This window comes from Protopterus annectens, chromosome 3.part1 (genome assembly GCF_019279795.1).
Source record: "Protopterus annectens isolate FY-2018-M chromosome 3.part1, PAN1.0, whole genome shotgun sequence".
Taxonomy (NCBI): Eukaryota; Metazoa; Chordata; order Ceratodontiformes; family Protopteridae; genus Protopterus; species Protopterus annectens.
Genome location: NC_056732.1, coordinates 443,875,744 through 443,901,165, shown reverse-complemented (window position 1 = coordinate 443,901,165; position 25,422 = coordinate 443,875,744). Strand labels below are relative to the sequence as shown.

General features: G+C 44.8%; 1 protein-coding gene across 1 annotated transcript in view; it reads right to left on the bottom strand.

Moving 5' to 3' along the window:
- The window catches only part of KMT2C (lysine methyltransferase 2C), a gene marked incomplete in the record, with an annotated part of 4,117,755 nt that overhangs the window by 596,164 nt on the left and 3,496,169 nt on the right, over positions 1-25,422 (bottom strand). The window contains 1 exon segment of the mRNA XM_044066891.1: positions 780-958. Within this exon segment, the coding sequence (XP_043922826.1) occupies positions 780-958 (179 nt within the window).

Genomic DNA, 25,422 nt, shown 5'->3' with positions numbered 1-25,422 from the left:
CTTCTGTGACAAAGTGTGCATAACAAGGAATGCATCCCTGAGGAAGTTACTGGGGGTGTGACTCTCCTGATATCCAACAATATGTGTACACATGACCCTTTGCTAATCAAAGAGGAAATTCTGACTCATAAGAATATGATGCCTTCAGGAAGGGGATTCTGCAGGAGTTTGTGATTCATGTTTGCATGCGTCCAGTTCACTTACATTCACCAGTTTGTCCATCACCAACAGTCATGTTAGGGACTCTCAAGCTGGTCCCTTTGCTAGGCAACCCCCACTGTCATTATTTTCAATTAAGTTATACAGGCCTCTGTCTTCTCTCTTTACCCCTTGGTGGAGGCCATTTTGAAGCACTTACAGCAATGCTTCATGTTGTGCTGTTTTCCTGAACCACAGAGGAACAGCAAGTGTAGGTGTTGCTTCAATGATCTGGAAAGAGTAAGAATATATGCAAGGATGAATCAGTTTAGGTAAGTAGCATGGGAAATTTCCTGGAACAACTGTTACGGGACAGACCTGAACCACAGGAAAGACAAAAAATACAACAGGTGGTGGATGGGATGAATATGCTCCCTGTCTCGCATATCATGTCACAGAGTGAGGCTGTAAAGGGATGCAGTCATGCTTTTCTGAGTTTAAGAATGAGAGAAAATTATAAATTATGCTGATAACAGGATATCAAAATAGGAATTTTGAAGTTACCCTTTGCAGAAAGTCTCTAAAGTCAAACAAAGCTGTTTGTGAGCTGCACATCATCTAATCCCAGAGAATACTGTTACCTTTGCCTGTAGAACTTGGCAGAATAGGAATCACAGGGGATGAGGCAGGGTCTGGGGGCTCTTCTTTCACCAATGACAGGTCTGGGTATCGATTTATTTCCATTCCTACTACACTTTCAGGAGAAGAAGAAGGCACATAACTGTCAGGGGTATCACGGTCATCACAGTGATCCTGCCCTCTAAAAGAAATGCAAAAAGAAAATTCTGATAAGTATTACATAAATCAAATGTATAAAGCAAGAATCTGTAGACGTCTTTGGATACTCTCTAGACACAATTATATTCACAGTATAATCTACAGATGTGGTTTACTAACACATACAAACCTTTATGAAGTTATCAATAAATGACAGTTACACATTTACCATAATGCTGGCTCCTTTCATCCATGTCTGACCAAAACAACTTGTTGGATCTGAGTCAGCAAAATAATGCTCCAGTCTCAAGCTTGTTTAATTGTTTTCCTTTCCACAGTGTGCCTGTGAGAGAAGCTACTACAGACTGAGTTTGCTGTCAAATGAAGAAAAACTGGTTTTCTAGAGACAGCACTGGAGAAGAGCTCTAATAGTCTTTCAAATCCTCCTGGAAGGGGGAAGAGGGGGAATACCTTAATCAGGAAGACATGGATAAAAGGATCTGGTATGCTAAGTACATAACTACTAAATACTATTCATCTCATCTGTCCAGTCCGACTAATGGTTTAGAATCCCCAATCACAGAATACTTCTTTGGTATCATGACAGGAAACTGTTGAGGATAATGGCTCCAAATTAAGCCCTACACCTTAAATAACATCTAATTTGTAATGTTTGGCAAAAGTATGTAATGTAGACCAGATTGCTGCAGCACAGATTTCATCAAATGAAGAACTGCTAAAGAAAGCTACAGAAGTGGCAATGGACTATGTAGAATGAGGCGTAGGTCTCTGCATAAGGTTCAGCTGTGAGCAGAATAGATGAATCTAATGCAATCAGAAAGCCACCTACAGAGAGAGAGAGAGAGAGACCTTCGAACACAGCTCATTTATTGCAAAGGACACAAAATGTGTGAGTCTTCTCTAAAGGGTTTAATTCTGAGTAGTTAAAGTCTTAGTTTGCTGACTGTCTAAAAAACTCCAGCTATAGTCTGTGGCATATTGTCTACTCAGAGGCGATTTCTGCTTAACATACAAGGCCATGTCAAACCCTGACCTGTTGGACATGCTCCACTTAAAGAAATCCCAATCCCTCAGAGCCACACGCTCCAGAGATCTAAACCTTGTCATCACAATGAACAAAACATGCTGGAGAGATAGGCTCCTGATCCAGAGACTCCCCATACTCTGGAATAGACTGCCCATACATGTCAAGCAGAGTGCCTCCTTGGCCCTCTTCAAAAGGAACCTTGACGACTGGATGGGAGATAGGAAATTCACCCCGGGGATCACGTCAGTTGCCCTGCCAGACAGGGGTCCAGGGAAGAAAATATTGTGGGAAGAAATATCCAGGGAATTGGTAGGGCTAGGCTTGTATAGGCCCTAGGGCCGATAGCCTAGTACTAACCTATGAACCTATGAACATTCAATGTATAGAGAACAAATTCACCCTTGTTTGAATAGTCGGGGAAAAATACTGGCAAGTGGCTAGATTGATTCAAATTTGTTTCAGATACCACCTTGAGAATGAAGAAGGGATTTGTATGTATTGAAATCCTGTCCTTATAAAATACCAAGTAAGGTAGATTAGAAGACAAGGTCTGTAACTCTCTAAGTTACTGCCACAAGAAAAAAGGTCTTCCATGAAAGAAATTTCAAAGTAGCAGAATATGCTGGCTCAAAAGGGGACTTTGTTAGTGCTTCTAAAATAAAGATGAGGTCCCACGGGTACTGGTTCTCTGACTGGAGGACAGAGAAGAAAGGTACCCTTGGAAATAGTTTTACAGAGTCTTTGAAAAGGTTGGGAGCATGAATCAACTCCACTGGAAAAATTTAGAGACTGCGGCCAACTGTACATTAATGGTTAAAAAAAAAATGGAGCCTGAAGAAAACCAGTATGAGACAAAAAGTAAAATCTCATGAACATATGCATTAAAAGGATCTATCCCTTGAGCATAACAGATAAACGTTTACATTTGCTGCTTCAGACCTTACACATAGACTCTTTCTGATACACAGACAGGGTATGAATAAAATCATGAGACAAGATTGATCTCTGGCCATCATAGGAATTAAAGAAACCATGTGGTCAACCTAGGCTATGAAGGTCCAAGTGAAGTGAACTATGCCCCTCCTGCAATCCAACAGCCAGGGAATTTCATGATGACAGGTTTTTAGCAGGGAAAACCCAATTTTACTAAGCCAGTAAGGTGATATGTGTATTACTCTGCTTTGCATCTTACTGCTTTCTGCAAGCATCTGGACATTAGGGGAAGAGGAGGGAATGTGTAATGGAGCCTGGAGGGCCATTGTCTGACCAGAGTATCTCTCAGGGATGGTCCCTTTGTGGGAATCAAGGCAAAGAAGTTACTGAACTTGGTGTTAGCTGGGGAGGCAAAAAGGTCACAGTAAGAATGGCTCCAGTGGTTGAACATACCACTGGATTGAAAGACCACTCATGAGGCCTGCTGGCAAGACAGCTGCTTCTTCCAGGGATATGGTTTGCAACTGTGGAAGCAATATGATCATGCTCTCATGACTTCCTGGCATAAGGGGTAGGACCCGACTCGGCCCTGCTTACTGATGCAACAAACCACAGTCATGTTACCTGTTTAAACAGAAGTCACTCTTGGAAGCAGGAAGTCCTATAAAGTTCCTGCAACATAAGAACTGTTCTCATCTCCAGGACACTGAATTGAAGGTTAACCTCTTGTTGCTTCTGGGTACCTTGGTCCATCTCCTCCTGACAATGCCCCAACACCACTACAAAGAGGAGGTATTCATGGTTACCCCCACTACAGGAGGAGGCATCCGGAATGGTCTTACTAACAGAATGAAGGCAGAAGTTAGCCCACGATAATAACTCAACTCAGCAAAGATGGGTGATGATTACTGAAGCAGAAGGATGATCCAAAACGTGCGATCATCTTGCTCTGAGCAGCCACTGAAGCATTTCATGTTAAATCAAGCAAGGGGCATCAGGAGTATGAAAGAAGACATTAAACCTAGCACTCAAAGAATGTATTGCTGTGTAAGAATTTATCATAACAGTAGATGTCCAACTGAATGGCAAGCAGGATATCCCACACCAAGGATAGCCATACTTCTGGTCAAGATACCAAAGCCTAGGTGTCTTCCTTCTGTGCCATATGTCCAAAGTATGACCATGTGCCACAACATTGTGGCAAATAAGGGACATATGGGTGCAAAGTATATCAGGACTTTCTTGCCCTAGACCCAAAAGCCAGCAAGGAAGCAAAGGAAGGAGGCCATCAAAAAGCACATCAACCAGTAGGAGGGAGAAGGAAAATATGCCACCTTGGTCTAAAAAAAAGGGGGGGGTAGTGGAAAGCACAGTTGTGTACACTTACCATAAATGTAGATGTTTGAGTGTATTCACTGTTGCTGGTCATCACATTTGGGTTATCCCTGCTGGGGTAGCCCTTGGCAGGCCCGAATACCAGAGACTTAGTATTTCTGTGTCGGTTGCTGTCACTTGAGGACTGACGTCAGGTAGTCAGTAGTATAAAGTAAGGCAGCCAATGCCATTACATCAGTTTTTTTTTTGCCCTAACCTGTCAGAAGCCCCCAAGTAGGAGGTCAGGCTCTGGTGGAATAACCCCACCAGTGGAAAATAAATACAAATATGTCCACTGAAAGGAAAGGAGAACAATAAGGAAGAATGGTAATAAAAGGAGAAAGAGAAGAAAGGGGGATGGACTGCAACAGTGAATACACTTGAACATTTACATTTATGGTAAGTGTACACAACTGTACTATGTTCTTTGTGTTTCACTGTTGCAGTCATCACATTTAGATTGATTCCCAAAGCTGAAGAAATGGGTGGAGGCAGTCAAGGAAACTAAGGGCTGGCTAGGATGCCCTGCAACATTGCAGAGGCAAACAGTGCCCTGGATTTGGAGAAGAGAGGCAGGTAGTAATGACTGGTAAAGGTGTGAATAGATGTCCAGATGGCAGCCTCCTGGATGTCCTTGGTGGGGACTCCTCTAAGGAAAGCTGCAGAGGTGGAGGCAGCTCTGGTGGAGTGTGTCCTGACCCTCTTGGGGGGAGGCTTTCCATGCTGTTTGTAGCAGAAATGGATGCAATGTGCTATCCATTTGGAAATGGTTTGCTTGGAGATGGCTTTGCCTTCTGCCCCTGTAGCAAAGCTAACCAGCAATTGATTAGACTTTCTGAAAGATTTAGTCCTGTGCAGATAGAATCTGAGCTATCTGTACACATCTAGAGAGTGAAGAATCATTTCCCCCTTGTTCTGGGGATTAGGAAAAAATGGGCAAATAAATGAATTAGTTGAGAGCTACACTGGAGACCACCTTGGGCATGAAGGATGGGTTAGTTCTGAGGGATACCCTGTCTGCATGGAAGATGATGAATGGTTCCACAGGCATGAGTGCTTGGAGCTCAGAGACTCTTCTGGCTGAAGTGATGGCAAGAAGGAATGCTGTCTTCCAGGAAAGAAATTTTAGCTCTGTAGTTACCTGGTTCGAAAGGGGGGCAGAGAGAGCTTTTCCCATACAAAGTTAAGGTCCCAAGCTGGTGTTGGTGCCCTTCTGGGTGGCCTCAAGTTGCTAGGCCCTCTTAGGAACTGTTTGACCAAAGGATGTGAGAAAAAAGGCTGCTCAGTGTGAAAATGAGCAGAAATAGCAGAGGCATGAATTTTTATAGAGGTGTAGGAAGTCAGCTAAGTATTCCAAGATGAGAGGGAGGGAGGGCTGTGACATATCGGCTCCCTTAACCTGGATCCAGGTGCAAAACCTTTTCCATTTATTGGCGTAACACTTTCTGGTGCTAGGGAGTCTGGCCTCATGGATAACATCCAGAACCTGTTTACTGAGGTTGGCAGATTGGTTCAGGGTTAGGGAATAAGCCAAACTGCCAAACTGAGTGTCTGCAATTGGGGATGCATGAATTCCCCTTCCCTCTGGGTCAGGAGGTTTGGCATCTGAGGAAGATGCCATGGAGGCAGCGATGACAGGCTGCGCAACAAGGGGTACGAGTGTTGTTGGGGCCAGTCTGGAGCTATAAGAATGGTCCTTGGTTTTTCCTCCCTTATTTTGAGCAGTACCCTGGGGATGAGAGGTAGGGGAGGAAAGGCATAGACCGATAGATTGACCCAGGAGAAGGACAGGGCATCCACTTTCAAAGCCATGCAATGATGGTCCCTGGTGCAGAATTTGCTGAGCTGATGGCTGGTGTGGAAGGCAAAGAGGTCGAGCTTTGGGGTTCCCCATTTCTGAGTTATTAGGGTGAAGGTACGTCTGTTGAGTTGCCACTCATGTAGGTTCAGAAGATTTCTGCTTAATTGGTCTGCCAGAGAGTTGAGAGTGCCTGGTAGGAACTGTGCTAACTGGTGTAGTTGCCTGGCAGAGGCTGTGTGCCAAAGAGTCATGGCCAGCCTGCATAGAGGGTAGGAGTGAGTCCCTCCCTGCTTGTTGATGTAACACATCACAGTGGTGTTGTCTGTTTTGATCAGGAGAGCCCCTGGAGAGAGAAGGGGCTTGAAAGCTATCAAGGTGTGCTGCACAGCCATCATCTCTTTTTGACTGATGTGCAGAGGGATTTGCTGTGGGCTCCACTGGCCCTGTATGCACCTGCCGTCCAGGTGTGCACCCCAAGAATAGTCTGATGCATCTGTGGTGAGAGTCTGGGCGGCGAGGGGTGGGGAGAAAGACAGTCCCTTGTTGAGGGAGCATGCTGGTGCCTACCAAAGAAAATCTTGTCTAAGGCAAGGAATTATAGGTAGAAGAGTTTCCAGGTCTTAAGAGTGCTGACACCAAAGGCTCTTTAGGTACCACTGAAGTTTCCTCATATGCAGTCTGGCATATGAAATGAGTAGTATGCAAGATGCCATGAACCCCGCAGCTTGCAGGATCTTCCTTGCAGTTAGCTGGGGCCTGGTGGCTAGTTGACAGAAGTAGGTTGTCGGGAAAATTTGTTTCTCTGGTGTAAGGTATGCCATCTGGGATGCTGTGTCCAGACTTGCTCCTAGGAATATTATCCTTTGGGTAGGGACCTGCTTGGATTTCTTTTCATTGACTGTGTACCCTAGAGAGGTTAGCAGGGTCTTTACAAAGGCCAGGTGCTTGAGCAGCTTTTTCTGGCTATCTGCCTGAATAAGGCAGTCGTCTAAGTATGGGTAAATCTGAATATTTCTTTGTCTGCAAAAGGCAATGGCTGGAGCCAGACATTTTGTGATAACTCTGGGAGCAGTAGATAAGCCAAAGGGAAGCACAGAAAACTGAAAGTGTTGAGATCCTACCCTGAAGCGGAGATATTTCCTGCATGATTCCCCTATAGGAATGTGGAGGTAGCCCTCTTTTAGATCTAGGGTGGCTAGCCAAGCATCCTTGGAGAGCATGGGTAGCAGCTGCTGGAGGGTGAGCATTTTGAATTTTGGGATCAACAGGAAGGTGTTCAGAATGGATAGATCGAGGATGGGGTGTCAGGTGCCCTCTTTTCTGTTTACCAGAAATAGTCTGGAGTAGAGACCTTGGCCTATCTGTTCTGCAGGGACGTGCTCTACTGCCCTCATAGAGAGCAGGGAAAGGATTTGCTTTTGAGCCTCTGCCCACTGATTTGGAGGTAGATATGGGAACCCTTTTGGGGTTGGAAGGGTGTGGAAGGAAAATTTGTATCCCTGAGAGACAATGTTCAGAACCCAGTGGTCCTTGGTAATGGTGTCCCAGGTGCTTGAGTGAAAGGAGAGTTTTCCTCCTAGATGTAAGTGAAGGTGGCCAGAGGGAGGGCGTGGAGGAGGTGAGTCATTGTGAGTTCTTACCATAAGGGGGTGGCTTAGAACTCCCTGATTTTGAAGTGGAGGTAGTCCACTGCTTAGATCTCTGCATTCCCTGTGGCTGCTGTCTGTGTGTGTGTGTGTGTGTGTGTGGGGGGGGGGGGGGTCTGTTTCCACGGGGCTTAGTATGGGCCGGTTTACTGGGAACAGGAAAGGACCAGTGTTTGGAGGGACAATGCCTGCTGAAACTAGGGGGCTGGACCTGCAAGAAATCCTTAACTGTTTGCATAGATTTTGCTTTTTTTTCCATCTTTTTCAAGACCTCTTCTGCCTTAGTGCCAAATAAGTTATCTTTGTGCAAGGGGGCATCCAACAATTTAGATTTGACATGGTCTGGCAGGGGTTGTTCCTTAAGCCATGCATGCCTTCTAATGACAGATCCAGTGACTGCTGCCCTTCAAGAAGCTTCTAGGGCATCAAAACCACAGTGCAAGGTGTGTTTAGTTACTTGACTTGCAGAATGCATTAACTCTTGTAAATCTTTAGATACTGCCCAAGCAGGAAAGGACATTTTTTGTTTAAGGAGTTCCAAGGTATGTTGCTGAAATTTCAGCATATGGAACTGACAGTTTAGTGCCCTGATAGCAACAGTAGCTGAGGTGTATACTTTTTTACCCCGTCTGTCCAATGCTTGGGAATCCCTGTCTGAGGGGGTGGGATTCTTAGCAGAGGTTGCTTTAATCCCTTTTGGCCCTTGAGAAATGACCTCAGAGTCAGCTGTAGGATTTTTAAAAAGATATTTGTGAGAGTCAGGGACTCTGTAGTACCTGTCTGGTTTTCTAGGAGCTGGAAGAAGGGCATCAGGAGTCAAGCTGGATTCAAGGAAAACATCCTCCACAACATCCAGGACTGGGGGGATGGCCAAGGGTCTGTGTTGTAGAACATCTAGGAATTCCCTGAGTCTCTTTTTAGACTGAGGGTAGTCCTGACTCTCCCATTGGAAATGCTCCCTTAAAGTATGCAGGGTTTCCCCAAAGGAAAAATCCTCTGGAGGAGAGGCTGAAGGAATGGATTCTTCTGCATCAGAATCCTCATAAGTGGAGAGGGGTTGCATGTCTTCATATTCAGATGCATCAGATTCATCTGACTCTTGTTCAGACAAAACTACAGGGTACAGATCTCTTTTCCTTTGGAGGGGGTAGCTTGTCTTCCCCTGATCAGCATGATAAGGTGTTCTGCCATTTTAAGCATTTGAGACTGAGGCAAGGTAGCAGGCGCCTGAGAGTGGGTCATCGGTTTCCTGGGTGTGGTTCGTACCTTGGGCCTAAGAAACTCGGTTGTTTTTGAAAGAACAGTAGTCGCGAAAGAAGACGTCGGTTTGTGTCGAGATTCGGTAGTGCGAAGAATTTCCTCGGTAGCCGGTGCCTGCTCAGCGGCTCCAGACCCGTCCAAGGTAGAGACAACCGCAGGATCCTTAGTCGAAGAAGAGTTCTGCGGCATACCGGACTCCAAAAGGGTCTCGGTAGCAGGCTGCGAATCAACAGAAGTGGGCATCAGGGGCTGCGAAAGCACCTTGCTGAGAACTGGAGAACTGACGACTAGCTTAATGGAAGTGTCATCGGTAGGTTTGGACCTGTGCGGTCTGTCTCTGTCTTTATCTTTACATTTTTTCGGATGATCTGCTGTTGGATGGCTTACCAAAGCCATATCGGAATTCGAAGACTGTTAAGCGAAAACATCTGGCTACAATAAGGGCCCGATGACAGATAGTTCTGGCGTTGAACAAATTACAGAAGCGACAACGGGGGGACATTGTGGTCTGGGCCTAAACAAGTGAAGCAGTAAGACTGGAAATCTCAGTGTCATATTTGCTTTCCACAGGTGAGACAATTACTAACTTTTTCTGACATTGGTTATTGCAAGAAAAAAGGCTCTCCAACGGGGTACTTAGCTTTAGAAGATTTCAACTTCAATTTGGTAACGGCCAACCGGCACTCATGCGAACTGCTTCTGCTTTGGGCTCCACAGCAAGAAAGACTGATGTAATACTACTGACGACCCGACATCAGTCATCAAGCGACAGCAACCAACACAGAAATACTAAGTCTCTGGTATTCGGGCTGGCCGAGGGCTACCCTGGCAGGGATAACCCAAATGTGATGATTGCAACAGTGAAACACGAAGAACATCAGTGATCAGCCAGACATCTAGTGTTATAATAAGTTCTGACACAACTGTAATATGTCCTACCTATGATCACTGTTGCAGTATTAATGACATGTGGGAAGAGCCAAAGCTTTTTGTGTGTCTGCAGGGGTGAAGAGTTGAGCTGGAATCCAAGACTTCTTGTAACATGGACCTAGCAAATTCAGCTCTTCCTCTAGAAAAGGCATCAATCTTCTTTTAACACTTAGTAAATGTCTATACAGAAGACCAGGTAGCAGCTTCTAATAGATCTGGAGTGTAGACCTTTGAAGAATGCACCAGAAGAAGCTGCAGCTCTGGTAGAATGCAGTTTAGCCAACATTGGACACTCCATGTCATGGAAGGAATAGCAAAAAAAAAACAGCAGAAGAGATACATTTGGAAAATGTCTGGAAACGGGAAGACCCAACCTTTTGTCCTGAATGGAAATGGAAAACTGGTCGGACTTTCGGACAGGCTCAGTTTTGTCAACATAAAACCTCAGTTGTGAACATCTAAAGAATCTAACATTTTCTCTCTTGTTTTGAGGTGGTGGGAAAAGGTAGGGAGATTGATAGTCTGGTTCAAGGGCATCTCATCGACCACCATAGGCATGAAAAATGGGCGAGTTCTGACCAAAAAGGGAGAAGAAGCCATGACAGCTTGCAGTTCGGAAACCCTTAAAAGACACTAGCAAGACCATAAAATGGAGGAAGACTTAACTTTGTTTTAAAACACATTTCAAATCCAAAGGAGGAGGTATAGATTTTCTAGGAAGCCTGAAATAAAATTGCCTGACCTCAAAACATGAAGACAAAGGCAGATTAAAAAAAGGCAGGCAGAAATGTCTGAAAGATGTTCTTTTAAAGAAGAATATGCCAGCCTGAATTAAGCACTTCATACAAGTAAGACAGAACGATAGGGATACTCATTTCATAAGGGTCTTGATTCTTCTCATGGCACCAGATAGAAAATCTCTTTCATTTAGAAACCTAAGTTGTTATTGTAGCACATTTCCTGGCCTCCTGTAGTATATCTGTAGCAAATCCTCATGGAACAGGTGCCTAACAGGAATTAAAATCCAATCATCCAGAGGGTTAGATTCAGAGTATGAAGGTTTAGATGAATTATAGACAGCCCTTTTGCTACATCAGCAAGTCCATCCTGTAAGGTAACTTGTAATGACTCCCCTGAGCCAGATGAAATACAAGGGGTTACCAGCATTGTCCAGGCCAGAAGAGAGTCATCAGCATGACTTTTAGAAGAACCGTGGAAATAAGATGTACAGGAGGATGTGCATAGAGGAATCTCCCTTTCCAGGAAAAAGACTATTTTCCAAGCTTTTTGGCATGGAATCCCAGAAATAAAAACATCCTGAACTTCCTGTTCTGAGGCAAAGATATATATCTAAGGAGTACCGCAATGATCTGCAGAAAGACCTCTCTGTTTAACACCCACTTATGAGGGTCTGCCTAGAATTTGCTCAAGTAATATGGCACTGAATTGTTCTCTGAGGAAAAGAAAACTGTTAGCAGCGACAGGTTGTACTGCACACTGTGTCCCAGGCAGTGAATACTAGCCTGCAAAGGCAGTAGGATCTTCTCTTGTATTGCTTGTTTATGTACCACAAAGCTATGGCATTGTCTGTAAAAATTTGGAGAGGGCCTGGAGACAAGGTGATGCAAAGTTTGTAAGGGACAGACTCATTGCTTTCATTTCCCTATTTGTGTGTTCATTTTTGGACCACACACCCTGGACATTCCTATGTAGACAGCAAGCTCCCCGAGCCAGGTATAATGCATATGAGGAATCAGAAAGGGCACTGGTGGATTGAGTGATATATAGCTGATCCACCAAAAAGACTCCATCTTGACAAACAGCAACTGAGGAATTGTGAAGCACAAAATATCGCAATGTTGCGTACATACTGACTTGAGATACTACTGAATGTTCCTCATACAGAGTTTGGCCCACAGAATCATTACAATTGTGGGGGCCATAAATCCCAGGGCTTCTCAATACCTCTTCTGGCTCAGGCTGCATCTAGAAGATAGAGAGACTGAAAGTACTCCCTTAGGAACACCACTTTGTCCTGAGGAAGAAAAGCAGTCATTGACATTGAGCCTGATCTTGGGATGGAATCAAATTTGATTTTTTGAGATTTAAGGTGAAACACAGAGAGAGATGTGCTTTTTTAAGCTGAGGTCCAGAGAGAACTTTCCCCTTGTAGGAGCCTGAATGAGCATGTCATCTAAGTAGGGGGAAAATTGGTATTCCCTGGAACCTGAAGATAGCAGCAACCAGAGCTAGGCACTTTGTGAAAACTCTTGGTTTAACAAAAAGCCCCAAGAGCAAAGCACAAAATTAAAATTATACGTCAGAACATAAAACCTTAAAAACTTCCTATGATCTGTATGGTCCGGAATATGAAAATATGCATCTTTTATGTCCAACATTACCAGGAAAGTCTGAAGCAGAATTATGGGAAGATGAGACTGCAGGGTAAGAATTCTGAATTTTGGAACTCTCAAAAAGGTAGAGAAGGAATAAATCCAGAAAGGGACTCTATTTTCCCTCTTTCCTGAGAGCCAGGAAAAGCCTTGAATAGAGCCTTGATAAAATAACTCCTGCAGAATTGGATGGATTAATTAGAGTTGGCTTGGTGAAAGACAGGGATGTCTGATCTGCATGGAACAGAAAGTCATGACATGCTGCAACCACTCAGCTACTGAAAGAACCCAATTGTCTTTGGTGATTGATTCCCAAGTTGAAAAGGATAGGGACTGTTTCTTTGATAGAGGGGTCAGAGATGGACCGAGGTGGGGAAGGAGATGGAGGGCAGATGGATACAGAAAATTAGGGTTTAGAACTCTTAAATTCCTACTTGTGTTTGTCTAGAACTCTATTTTGAATACATTTTACCTATTTGGGAAATCTTTTGTTCGTTATGAAAAAGAGAACAGCTTTTAGAAGGATAGTTTCTTTGAAACTTGGGAAAAGGAAAGAGAAAGATCTGCTTAAAATCTTGCATAATCTTGCCTCTCCTGACAGTAAGGCCCATTGGGGAATCCAAGATTCAAGATAGAAGCCTAAGCCATGAAATATTCACAAAACACAACCAGTGGCAGCTGATCTGAAGGAAGCACCAGCTACATCACAGCCACATTTAATAGAATGCTTAGCTACCTGGGAAGCAGAATTCAGTAAAGAAAGAGCAGAAGACTTGATTTTAGTATCAAGCATATTAGATAAAAAGTTTACTAAGATTCCTAATAATTAAGAACATTAAAGGACAGAGAAGAGGAGGTATACACATTTTTTCCTTACCTGGCAACAGCCCCTCTATCTTCATCATTAGAGATTCCAGGAAAATGACAGCAGGGTCAGACAATGGGGTTCTTACACAAAAAGTTATGGGAGTCTGGAACTTTATAAAATCTGCCAGGATTCTTGGGGACTGATGGTTGGATTTCCAGGTTCACAGAAGGCATGACAAAGGTACCTTGCAAAACCTCAAGGACTAGATAGACAGCAAATGATTTTGGCTTCTCCATTTATACCAAGTCATAACTTTTTCTGAATATCTGTCACTTCTGCCTTCCTATTTAAAATTATACTTTATCTTTAGTACTGCATCTCTGAAGGAAAGTTCCTCCAAAAGAGAATCTGGGGCCACAGTGTCCTCTTCTTCAGACTCATACTCTAGAGTGAATCTGAGAAGAGGGGAATCAACCCTCTTCTGAAGATGTATCATTTCTATGTCTCTTTAGAGGGGAAATAGTGAAAGGAAGGGGGCAAAATCAAAGACCTTGGGGGGCCTGACACAGATTAAAGACTTAGCCGCTGAGAAAATTTATACTACTACTTCTGAGGATCCCTAACAGCAGACGTGAAGAAGACATATGCTTAGTCTTCTGTTTTTCTTGGAAGGAAGAGGTGCTTGTACAAGCTGAGGAGGGTCCGACCCTGAAGTACCTCATTGATGGAACCTGGTACTACTTCTCTGATGAGAATCTGAGGAATGCTATCAGATCCCTCTGAAATAATCAGTCTTTGTTCTCTCTTCACATCAGAGGCAGGCATCTGGTCAGACTTGATGTGCTAAGGGGCATAGCCTTGTTGACCTCTGACGATGTTGAGAAAGCTATCAATGCATCCAGATGGTCCAATGACTCTTCAGAGAGACAGCAGAGATGTCCAGGTTTAGACAGCCAAAGCATTAGATGTGGTCTCCTTAAGCTTCTTTTTGAGCTGATGTGGGACATTTGGGCAGAGTGTCAGTATTCATTTTAATGTGAGCGCGACAGTCTTCAGTCCCTGAATTTCAAGATGAAGCTTAAAGGAAGGCAAAACTGCTCCTGAGGGTCTTGGGGACAAAGGACTGACAAACAGAACATCTACAATTGTGATCCGCTCCTGGGAAAAAAAAAAAAAAAAGCATTTAGCATGGCTCTTCCTATAAGGTATTTGCCATTAACAATCAGATTTTCTCTTCTTAGGTGACATGAAAAAGGTTTAATTTTAGTGGTGGCCATGTGAGTAAAGTGGTCTGCAGGGGGTACCACCCAAGACATACAAGGGCCAGGGTGACAGACCTCAAAAAGGACCTCCACATTCTGATAGGATGGGCCTGTTGGCCAAGATCCCTTATGGTGCAACACTTCAGGGATCTCACCAAAATTGGTATCTTCTGTAGGAGATTGGAGGGAACCCCCTCCTAAGTCATCTGAATCCATTCCCAAAGTGATAGATGATCTCTTGCACATCCTCTTTCCTGGAACACCGGGAGAGGGGTATAAGACTTCTTGGAGGACTTGTATTGCAACAGAGTAGTTTCTTTTAAGGCCATTTTCTCAGCTTTGACTCCGGGATGCATGAATAGGTTAATGTAGAAAAAAGGTGGGTGTCCTGAGATAGACTCAACACTGAATAAGTCTGAAAATCAGTTCTCAGTGGAGAAGCTATAATTCTCTGTTACCTTGAAGGCTGACCCCACATCAGTTAGATCCTAAGAACCTAAAATACTGGGGCCACCTTTCTCAAAGAAGAAAAGCATGGGACCAATGGAGGAAGATAACAGAGTGGATGGCCTCAAAGAGATGATTGATGCACACTCTATGAATGCCAATGCCTCCAACACAGAAAAGGAAGCCAAGCAGAATGGATCCAAGGATGGTGCTGAGGATCCAGCAATGAGATTTCAGCTACAACAGTTATTTGACCCCAACCCCGAATATCTCAGCATCAAGCACTTTGGATAAAAAACTCTAGGCACTGAGCTGGAAGTAGGAGTTGAGCCCAAGGAAAAATATTTCCAGGAGAAATGGCTCTCAAACCACTGGTGCTGTAGCATGGACTGAAAGCAAAAAAGAAAAGATGAAGGACCAGCTTGATCCGTCCTCAAGATGAAGGGGAGGGGGGTGGAAAAACACCCATCATTATCTGACCCTTCTAAAAGGCCTACAACATGCAACCCCAATCAAGTTCCAACATCTCCTGAGGGATCTAGACCACAGAGAAGAAGTGAAAGGAGGCAGAGATGGGAAGTGAGACAATTACCTCTCTGAGAAAGTTCGACTAAGTGACTTGCCAGGGATCAGTATGGACTCTGAGGTTGACAGAGCCAAACCAAAGCATTTTTTTCAGCAGGGGTCAGAGTCAGTTTCAGCTTTGTTATTTTTGAAGCCAATGAAGCAGCCTCTTCATCAATCTCTTTCTTGGATCCACCATCCTTTTCTCCTACTTTCTCTCTCACATACTCTCTTTCATTTTCTTTACCTTTCTTGAGACTGTCTGTCTCATGATTTGGAGACATCAGTCTTTAATAATAAACTTTTCTTTCTAATTCAAAGTACAGGGTTCAAAGGGGTTACATGGAAAACAAGCAGCAGTTAAACGGTTCACCCCAAAACATACCACAAATAACTCATGTGCCCTGGGGGGATGACACTTTGAGCATGTCCTGGAGCTCTTCTTCTTATCTAAAACTGTAGACAAAACATTAGCATGCACCAAGAAAAAAACACCAGTAATCACAGTAACACATCAAGTCCTGACTAAGAAAGTAGATTTTAGGACTTAAATTAGTAGTGTCAGTAGGCCAAAAACCTATGCACTGCTAGGGAAGAAACTGGGGGGGGGTGGTATTCACACAGAGCTCTGAAGGTTATAACAGATGTAGTAAAAGTGGTAAAGAAAGGTTAGAGCATAATAAAGTAAGACATAATCCTGAAAATTTTAAGAAGTACAGCACTTAGCTTTACTGTGTGTAGATCTGCATCTGATCACTTTGGTGGTAAACTAGATCCACTCAGAGGTCCATTATGGTAACGAAACAATTAAACAAACTTGAGTCTGGAGCACTAGTTTTGCTGGCTAGGACCTGACAAGCAGTTTGAAAACCCATTAGTTGGATTGGAGGGGAAAGGATGAATATATCAATCTAGAGTACACTCAGTGACATGTACAGTGCAATGAAAAAGTATTTTCCCTCTTCCTGATTTCTTATTTTTTTGCATGTTTGTCACAGTTAAATGTTTCAGATCATCAAACAATTTCAAATATTAGACAGATATTAGACAAAGATAACCCAAGTAAACACAAAAATGCAGTTTTTAAGTGATGATTTTATTTATTAAGGAAAAAAACTATCCAAACCTACATGGCCCTATGTGAAAAAGTAATTGCCCCCTTGTTAAATCATGAAGTAACTGCAGTTAATCACATTTTTGGGAAAGCTGAGTTCAATTTCACTAGCCATACCCAGGCCTGATTACTGTCAGACCCGTTGAATCAAGAGATCACTTAAAAAGAACCTGTCAGACAAAGTGAAGAAGTCCAAAAGATCCCAAAAAGGAAGACATCATGCCGCAATCTAAAGACATTCCAGAAGAGATGAGAAACAAAGTAATTGACATCTATCAGTCTGAGAATCACATTTTTGGGAAAGCTGAGTTCAATTTCACTAGCCATACCCAGGCCTGATTACTGTCAGACCTGTTGAATCAAGAGATCACTTAAAAAGAACCTGTCAGACAAAGTGAAGAAGTCCAAAAGATCCCAAAAAGGAAGACATCATGCCGCAATCTAAAGACATTCCAGAAGAGATGAGAAACAAAGTAATTGACATCTATCAGTCTGGAAAAGGCTACAAAGGCATTTCTAAAGCTTTGGGACTCCAGCGAACCATGGTGAGAGCCATTATTCACAAATGGAGAAAACATGGAACAGTGGTGAACCTTCCCAGGAGTGGTGGCCTACAAAAATTACCTCAACAGTGCAGCGACGACTCACCCAAGAGGTCATAAAAGAACCCAGAACAACATCTAAAGAACTGCAGGCCTCACTTGCCTCAGTTAAGGGTCAGTGTTCATGACTCAACCATAAGAAAGAGACTGGGCAAAAATGGCATGCATGGCAGAGTTCCAAGGCAAAAACCACTGTTGACCAAAAAGAACATAAAGGCTCGTCTCACTTTTGCTAAAAAACATCTTGGTGATCCCCAAGACTTTTGGGAAAATATTCTGTGGACTGACAAAACAAAAGCTGGACTTTTTGGGAGGTGTTTGTCCTGTTATATCTGGCATAAAAGTAACACAGCATTTCAGAAAAAGATCATCATGCCAACAGTCGAACATGTTGGTGGTAGTGTGATGGTCTGGGGCAGCTTTGCTGCTTCTGGACCTGGACGACCTTCCGTGATTGATGGAACCATGAATTCTGCTCTCTACTAAAATATCCTGAAGGAGAATGTCCGGCCATCAGTTTGTGACCTCAAGCTGAAGCGCACTTGGGTTCTGCAGCAGGACAATGATCCAAAACACACCAGCAAATCCACCTCTGAATGGCTTAAAAAAAAAAAAAAAAAAAAAGGTTTTGGAGTGGCCTAGTCAAAGTTCAGACTTGAATCCAATTGAGATGCTGCAGCATGACCTTAAAAAGGTGGTTCATGCTTGGAAACCTTCCAATATGTCTGAATTAAAACAATTCTGCAAAGAAGAGTCAGCCAAAATTCCTCAACAGCGATGTGAAAGACTCATTGCCATTTACTGCAAACGCTTGACTGCAGTTGTTGCTGCTAAGGGTGGCACAACCAGTTATTAGGTTTAGGGGGTAATTACTTTTTCACATAGGGCCATGTAGGTTTGGATAGTTTTTTTCCTCAATAAATAAAATCATCACTTAAAAACTGCATTTTGTGTTTACTTGGGTTATCTTTGTCTAATATTTACATTTGTTTGATAAACTAAAACGTGTGACAAACATGCAAAAAAAAAATACGAAAACAGGAAGGGGGCAAATACTTTTTCATTGCATTGTACATATTATATTAGCCAGACACATGATGAAAATGGCAAGTTCTTTCTTTTGTCAGTTGCTGCATCATCGCATATGGTGCAAGCAAAGTACACTGATTATGCATCAGCAAACCATAATGGATAATGGCACCACCATACAATTAATTTCCTCTAAAATACTCCAAAGAAAGCAATACAGAAAAAATAATGTAACCAGAGTGGCTACAGAAAGAAAACAGAATCAAACTGCAGTAGAAAAAAACACAGTGAAAGTAAAAACTACAAAAGCAGGGAAACACTGATTCTATATATCCTGATGCTTTAACCAGCAGTAAAGTTAAAGCTTGGGATATGATCTGGATCTATACAATAAACCACAACAACAATAATTAGAAGTTATGTACCTACCATAACGTTCCATGTTAGTTGTCTTCTCTCGCCTTCTTTCTTGCTGGATGGGTTCAGAGCCGATCCTCGGCTCCGACTCGGCACTTGCTAAGCTCAAGATTCACTTCCACCAGCTCGAGGCAGCCCTATATCCCATGATGCAAGGCGGAGATTACCCAGATCTCGTTTGGTAATACCTACTATCTTCCCCTCAAGGGAAGAAGAATAGCTAACATGAGAAAAACTGTAAGGGGAACCCAGGTAACTAAGTGTAGAACTAACTGGTGTCCAAGGGAGAAATCTCCCAGAGAAGAGGATAGCTCAAGTTCTGTCCAGGCTAGGGGGACAGGAGGGAGGGACGCAAGAAAGAAGGCGAGAGAAGACAACTAAAATGGAACGTTATGGTAGGTACATAACTTCTAAATGTTAAGTTGTCAATCTCGCCTTCATTCTTGCTGGATGGGACCGCGTCCCTAGCACCTCTATCCTGGGTGGCTCAATGGAACAGACTCTTGAGAACTGTGGAACCAAAACTCGCCCTGTCCCTGGAGGCCAAATCCAATTTGTAATGTGAGATGAAGGTATGAGGAGTGGCCCAAGTGGCTGCTGCACAAATAGTGTCTAAGGGTAGTCTAGCCTGAAATGCTGTAGATGTGGCTAGGCCTCTGGTAGAATATGCTTTTGGTTTTGAGATCAGCTGTTTGCCCCTAAGCTGATAAATATAAGAAATAGTGGAAGACAGCCATCTGGATAAGGTCACCTTAGAAACAGGGAGACCTTTCTTATTTTCAGCATAAGAAAGAAAAAGCTGATCAGACTTTCTAGATTGCTTTGTTTGTCCAAGTAATATCTGAGTTGGCGATGAACATCTAGGCAATGCAATTTTTGTTCCGCCCTGTCAGAATAATTGGGAAAAAATACTGGAAGATCAATAGATTAGTTTAAATTTGTCTTAGAAGCAACCTTGGGCAAAAAAGACGGATTAGTTCTCAAAGATACTCTATCCTTGTGGAAGACCAAGTAAGAGGGGCGAACACATAGAGCATGAAGTTCAGACACCCTTCTAGCCGAAGTTATAGCGACTAGAAAGAGTGTCTTCCAAGAGAGAAATTTTAACGAGCATGTAGCAGCTGGTTCAAAAGGGGGAAGTATTAAGGATGCCAGCACTAAATTTAGATCCCACTGCGGTGGAGGATCCCTAACAGGGTGTTTAAAGTAGGAAGATCCCTCTGAGAAAGGCTTTGCAAAGTTTGTGAGACATAATGTTCTGGTCTGCAAATCCGACATGAAAATTCGAGATTGCTGCCAGTTGGACTTTAACTGTGGAAGAAGAAGAACCAGAGTGAAAAATTTCAGCTAGGAAGTCCAAAACTGACTGAATAGGGGCAGTAAAGGGATCTATGTTCTTAGACCTTGCCCAAAAGGAAAAACGTTGCCATTTGCTAGAGTAAATCCTTCTTGTAGAGGACTTTAGAGAAGCTACTATGATATCCCTAATGGGATTAGAGATCATAGAAAGCCTGGCTAAGGAAGGAAGTGGAGCAACCAAGCAGTGAGGTTGAGGGAACGAATGGACCGGTGCAGTTGACCCAACTGGTGGGCCAGAAGATCTGGAACTGGGTCCAGATGCCAAGGCTGCACTACGAGATGTCGATGAAGGAACGGGAACCAAATTTGTCGAGGCCAGTAAGGAGCAATGAGAATCAGCTTGGCTCTCAAGTCGGTAGCTTTCTGAAGTACTTGAGGAATCAACGGAAAAGGCGGAAAGGCATAAAGAAGTCCCTGGGGCCAATCCTGGGTTAGATCGTCTCTGGGGGGATGGCCTGGAAGTGGAAAGAGAGAAAAGAAGTCTGGGCATTTGCTGTTTTGGGGTGTAGCAAAAAGGTTGCAGCAAGGAGGGCCCCACTTCTGAAATATCTCTTCTGCTATAGATTGTTTGAGAGACCACTCGTGAGGCATGAGTATAGCTCTGCTCAACCTGTCCGCTATGATGTTGGTTTTCCCAGGGATATGCATTGCTATCAGAAACCGCTGAGAGGAGATCGCCCATTGCCAAAGTCTGAGAGCTTCTCGACACAGAGGATAGGACTTGGTCCTGCCCTGTTTGTTGATATACCATACTATGGACATGTTGTCCGTGTGAACTGCGATAGTTCCTAAAGGAAGAAAGTCATTGAGGGCATGCAACGTTAAAAGCACTGCTCTCATCTCTAGGACATTTATATGCAGGTGGTATTTGAATGGTTGCCACGTGCCATGGACCATCCTGCCCTGATAATGCCCCCCCCACCCGATCAGGGAGGCATCCGAAGTGACCTTGGCTACCAGGACCGGGGGGACAAATGGTCTGCCCTGATAGACTAGGGGGGGAAGAAATCCACAAGGATAGGTGGCTCTTGCAGATCTGTGTGACAAGGATCTTGTGACGCATGGGCAACTGCTGGAAGGACCATTGGGTAAACAACATCCACTGTAGGAGACGCATGTAAAAGCGGGTCAGAGGAAGAAGTGCGATGGCAGCTGCCATTAGGCCTAACACTTTCAGGACCAACCTGGCTTGTACCTTTTTGCTGAATAGGATGATCCGAACATGATTTTGGATATCCAGGATTCTTTGATTTGTTAGATTTGCTGACATCCGAGTGGTGTCTAGATCTGCGCCTATAAAGGTAATAGATTGGCAAGGCGATAAGGAAGACATTTCGAAGTTGACAGAAATCCCTAACTGGCTGCAGAGACGTAGAGTGTAATCCCTGGCCTGGAGAAGTTGATGCCTGGTGGTGGCTGTGAGGAGCCAGTCGTCTAGGTACGGAAACACCTGGAATCCCTGACGTCTCAGGTGAGCCGTGACCACTGCCATGCATTTGGTGAACACTCTGGGGGCTGTGGTGAGACCAAAGGGCAGGGCTCTGAAATGAAAATGACTGGTCCCCAGCCGAAAGCAGAGAAACCTTCTGGAGTGTCTGTGGATTTTTATGTGATAGTACGCATCCTGAAGGTCTATAGAGCACATCCAGTTGTCTTTGTCCAGAAAGGGCAAAATCGATTGAAGTGTGACCATCCGAAAACTCGTCTTTTTGACAGACTTGTTTAGTCTGCTGAGGTCTAATATTGGTCTCCAGTCTTTTTGGGGACCAAAAAGAACCTTGAGTAGATTCCGGATTCTAAATGGCCTGGTGGAACTGGCTGGATGGCCCTTTTCTCTAGAAGTTTTGAAACTTCTAGCTTTGCAATTTCCCTTAGACCGGGTGGAACGTCTGGAAGGGATCCTTTTTGAGGGAAGGGGCTTTTCTCGAAGGGTATCTTGTAACCCTCGGATATGATCGACTGTACCCATTTGTCTTGAGAAAGGGAAAGCCAGGCTTCTGGGTACAGTGACAATCTCCCCCCGACTGCCTCCAAGGGTGGGCAGTCGGGCAACACCTCAGGGATGCTGGAAGGGCTTGTCAGAGAGAGGCTCTCTGCTGCCCTGGTTCTGCGGACCCCCTCTTCCCCTAGGGCGGCGTCTGTTGTTATTACCCCCTCTGCCTCTGGGGGTAAACTGACCACGTGCGTCAGGCGTGACTCCTTGAGATTTTCGGAACCACATTTTCCCTCCCTTCTGACCTTTGGGGTAAGGCCTTGAAGGGGTGGAGAAACGGACTCCTACGGCAGAAAGAGTCTTGCCGTCTTGCTCGCACCTGGTCAAAGTGTCCTTCACCTGAGGTCCAAACAAAGTTGTCCCATCGAAGGGAGAGTTTGTGAAGGACGCCTTAAAGGGGTCTGCAAAATTGCAAAGTAGCATCCAGGACTGACGTCTGAGAGCCACTCCTGTGCCTGCAGCTCTACTCGCTCCATCGGCTGCATAAGAAATGAGCCGCATGGAGGAGTTAGTTATGAAATTTAGGATTCCCAGCTGAGAGGCAATCTTCTCTTGAGCCCCAGCAGCTGACGGATCCTGTACCACCTCACCCAATTACTTGAGGATATCTCTTTGAAGTCGGGTGAAGTGACATAGATAATTCAGCGAACGCATAGTAAAGGTCGCTGAGGAAAACATCCGCTTACCATACCTGTCCATGGTCCTAGACTCCTTGTTAGGAGAATGGACCAGTACGGAAAGATCTGCAAGTTCCTTTTTGGTGGCGGCCGCCACCACCATGGCATCAACCGGGACACCTTTGGTGAGAAACTGTTTTTCAGTGAGAGCCGTGATAAATTTAGAAGGCCTCCTGGGGACTGGTTCCACGGAATCAGGAGATGCCCACGCCTTTCGAGCTATCACGTCCATGAGGGGGTCGAAAGGCGGAGAAACCCAGGAGGTGGAGGGTCGAGATCCAAAAGCCTCCAGGTATACCGACTCATCCTCGGAGGGGTTAATGGAGGGCCAGTTCCCCCTCTGTTTCAGGAGTTCAAGAATGTCTGAAAAGGAGACATCCTCAGAGGGGGATCTTGGGGACCCCTCTGACTCATCTAAGTCGGTATCTGATGTTGTAGACTCAGGGGAGTCTAAATGCTTCCTCTTGCAAGTCCTCTTACGCAGGGGTTCCCCTGAAGGATCAGGAGAAACCTCGGAAGAGGAAGGTATTCCCAATGGGGAAACCTGGGGCGATGGATCTCTGGGTCCGGGAGCAAGAGAGTGGGAAGAGATATCTACAGGCACTGAAGAGGGAGGAGCTAAAGGGACCGACTGTTGACTCAGCTCGGGGGCTAGTACACTCCTCATCACCTCGAAGGCTCCCCTCCCGGGGAGGACCGAGAGCTCCCGCTCCGAGGAAACAGGAATCCCTGGCCCCACCAAAAGGGAACACTCCGAAGCAGATGTCGGTGCCGAGCTTACCAAAGCCGAAGCTCCGAGAGGGAGAACGGGGTCGGAAAAGGGTCCGATGCCACTCGCCCCCTCGGAACCGACAAGGGAAGCCCAATGACCGGATCCCTCCAAGGATGGTCTCAAGGAGGAGATAGGAGTTGAAGACGATGGAGCCGAAAGGAGTGGTATCGGCTCCGAAGCACCAACAGTCACAGTTCCAATAAGCTCCAGCTCCGAGCTCTGAAGGAGAGTCGAAGGAGGAATTTCTGGAGGGTGTGGAATAGCGGTCGTCTGCTGAGACGGGCTATGAAGCATCTGGGCCAGTGCCTGTGATTTCAGCAGTCTACTCACCACTCTCTCCAAGTCATGGTCTGAGAGTCTGGAAGACCTTGAGGATCGGCTCGGATGGCTCCGCTCCGAAAGTAAGGGAGAGGCCGGAGCCGAATAAATAGATTCCAGCGACGGAGATCTGGATCTCTTTCTCGACGGAGCCATCGGAGCCGAAGAACCTTCGGTTCCAGTTGGAGCAGACGACTTGTCGGCTCCGAGCTGGGTCAGAGTTGTGTCGGCTCCAGCCGGAGCCGACACAGGCATGGAAGCAAGAGTATCGGCGCCAATACCGAACCTTCAGAGAAGGAAGGATCGGCTCCAGCCGGAGCTGATTTCGACTCCGAGGGAGTCGAAGCCAAGGCTGAAGGCTTGGACACTGAAGCCTGGGCCTTTTGAGACTTAGAGGGCTTCCCCAAGCCGGACTTAGCCGGGGAGCTCTCAGGCTTTAATAAGCCCCTGAGAATAAGTTTATTTCTACGTTCCTGCAGGACTCTCTGGCTGAAGGAGTGACAAATAGCACAGAGTCCTGCAGGTGTAGAGGTCCCAGGCAATAAATACAAGAAGTGTGACCGTCTGTCAGAGACATCTTCTGACAGCACGAGTCACACTTCTTGAAGCCTGAGACCCTAACTTCTTTGGACATGACTGAGTCCCTAATACACACACACTACACAGTCAGTCCAAAAATTAAACTAAATTAACAAAAACAAGTACAGGGAATAAACACACAGACACACCCAAACAAACCCTGACAGGAAAAATATAGGAGGGGGGAGGACCTAAGGCCCGACTAACAAAATTATAAATAAAGGGAACGGGACACTAACGGGAATAGGGCTAAGTGAATCGGGAAGTTAGTAAAGTAATATATGTATAAAATAAAGTACTGGGGTGGACTAAAGTCTCAGAAATATAATTAGAAAAATTCCCTTACCAGGAGCTGGTAAAAAGTTACCTCATGAGCGAAGCGGCAAATGAGATCTGGGTAATCTCCGCCTTGCATCATGGGATATAGGGCTGCCTTGAGCTGGTGGAAGTGAATCTTGAGCTTAGCAAGTGCCGAGTCGGAGCCGAGGATGGGCTCCGAACCCATCCAGCAAGAATGAAGGCAAGATTGACAACTTAACATGCAACATTAAAGGATCTTGCTAAATGTTATTTCTCCAACTTTACTCCTCTCTCCCCCTCAACCTTCCTTCAGGAAATATCATCAAATATAACTCCCCCTACTATCACTAGGGAACAGGTCCTTAATGCTCTCTCTAAGACTTAGAGCATTGCATCAGTGGGCCCAGACAATATCCCAGGATGCCTTATAAATAGCATGAGACATGACTTATTAGGTCCCCTGGAATTACTATTTAACTGTAACCTCCAAACAGTCTTCATGCCTCGTGAATGGAGAAAGGCAACAGTCATCCCTCTGCACAAAGGTGGGCCATCTACAGACCCATAAGTCTCACTAGTCTTATCTGTAAAGCCATGGAAAGAATTATCACGGAGATGATCAACAGAGGTATAGTAAACCTCCAGACACTGGACCCAACCCAGTTTGGTTTCGTAAAGGGCAGATCATGCCTACTCAATCTGGTGGACTTCGTTGAGAAGGTCACCAAAGCAATGGATGAGGGCAAAATAGTTCACACTGCCGACCTTGACCTGGCCAAGGCATTTGACACAAAACCCCACTTGGGCATTGTTGACAAACTCAAGAGGTTAGTTACAAACCTGTATGTCACCCAGTGGATAGCCAACTGGCTCAGAGACAG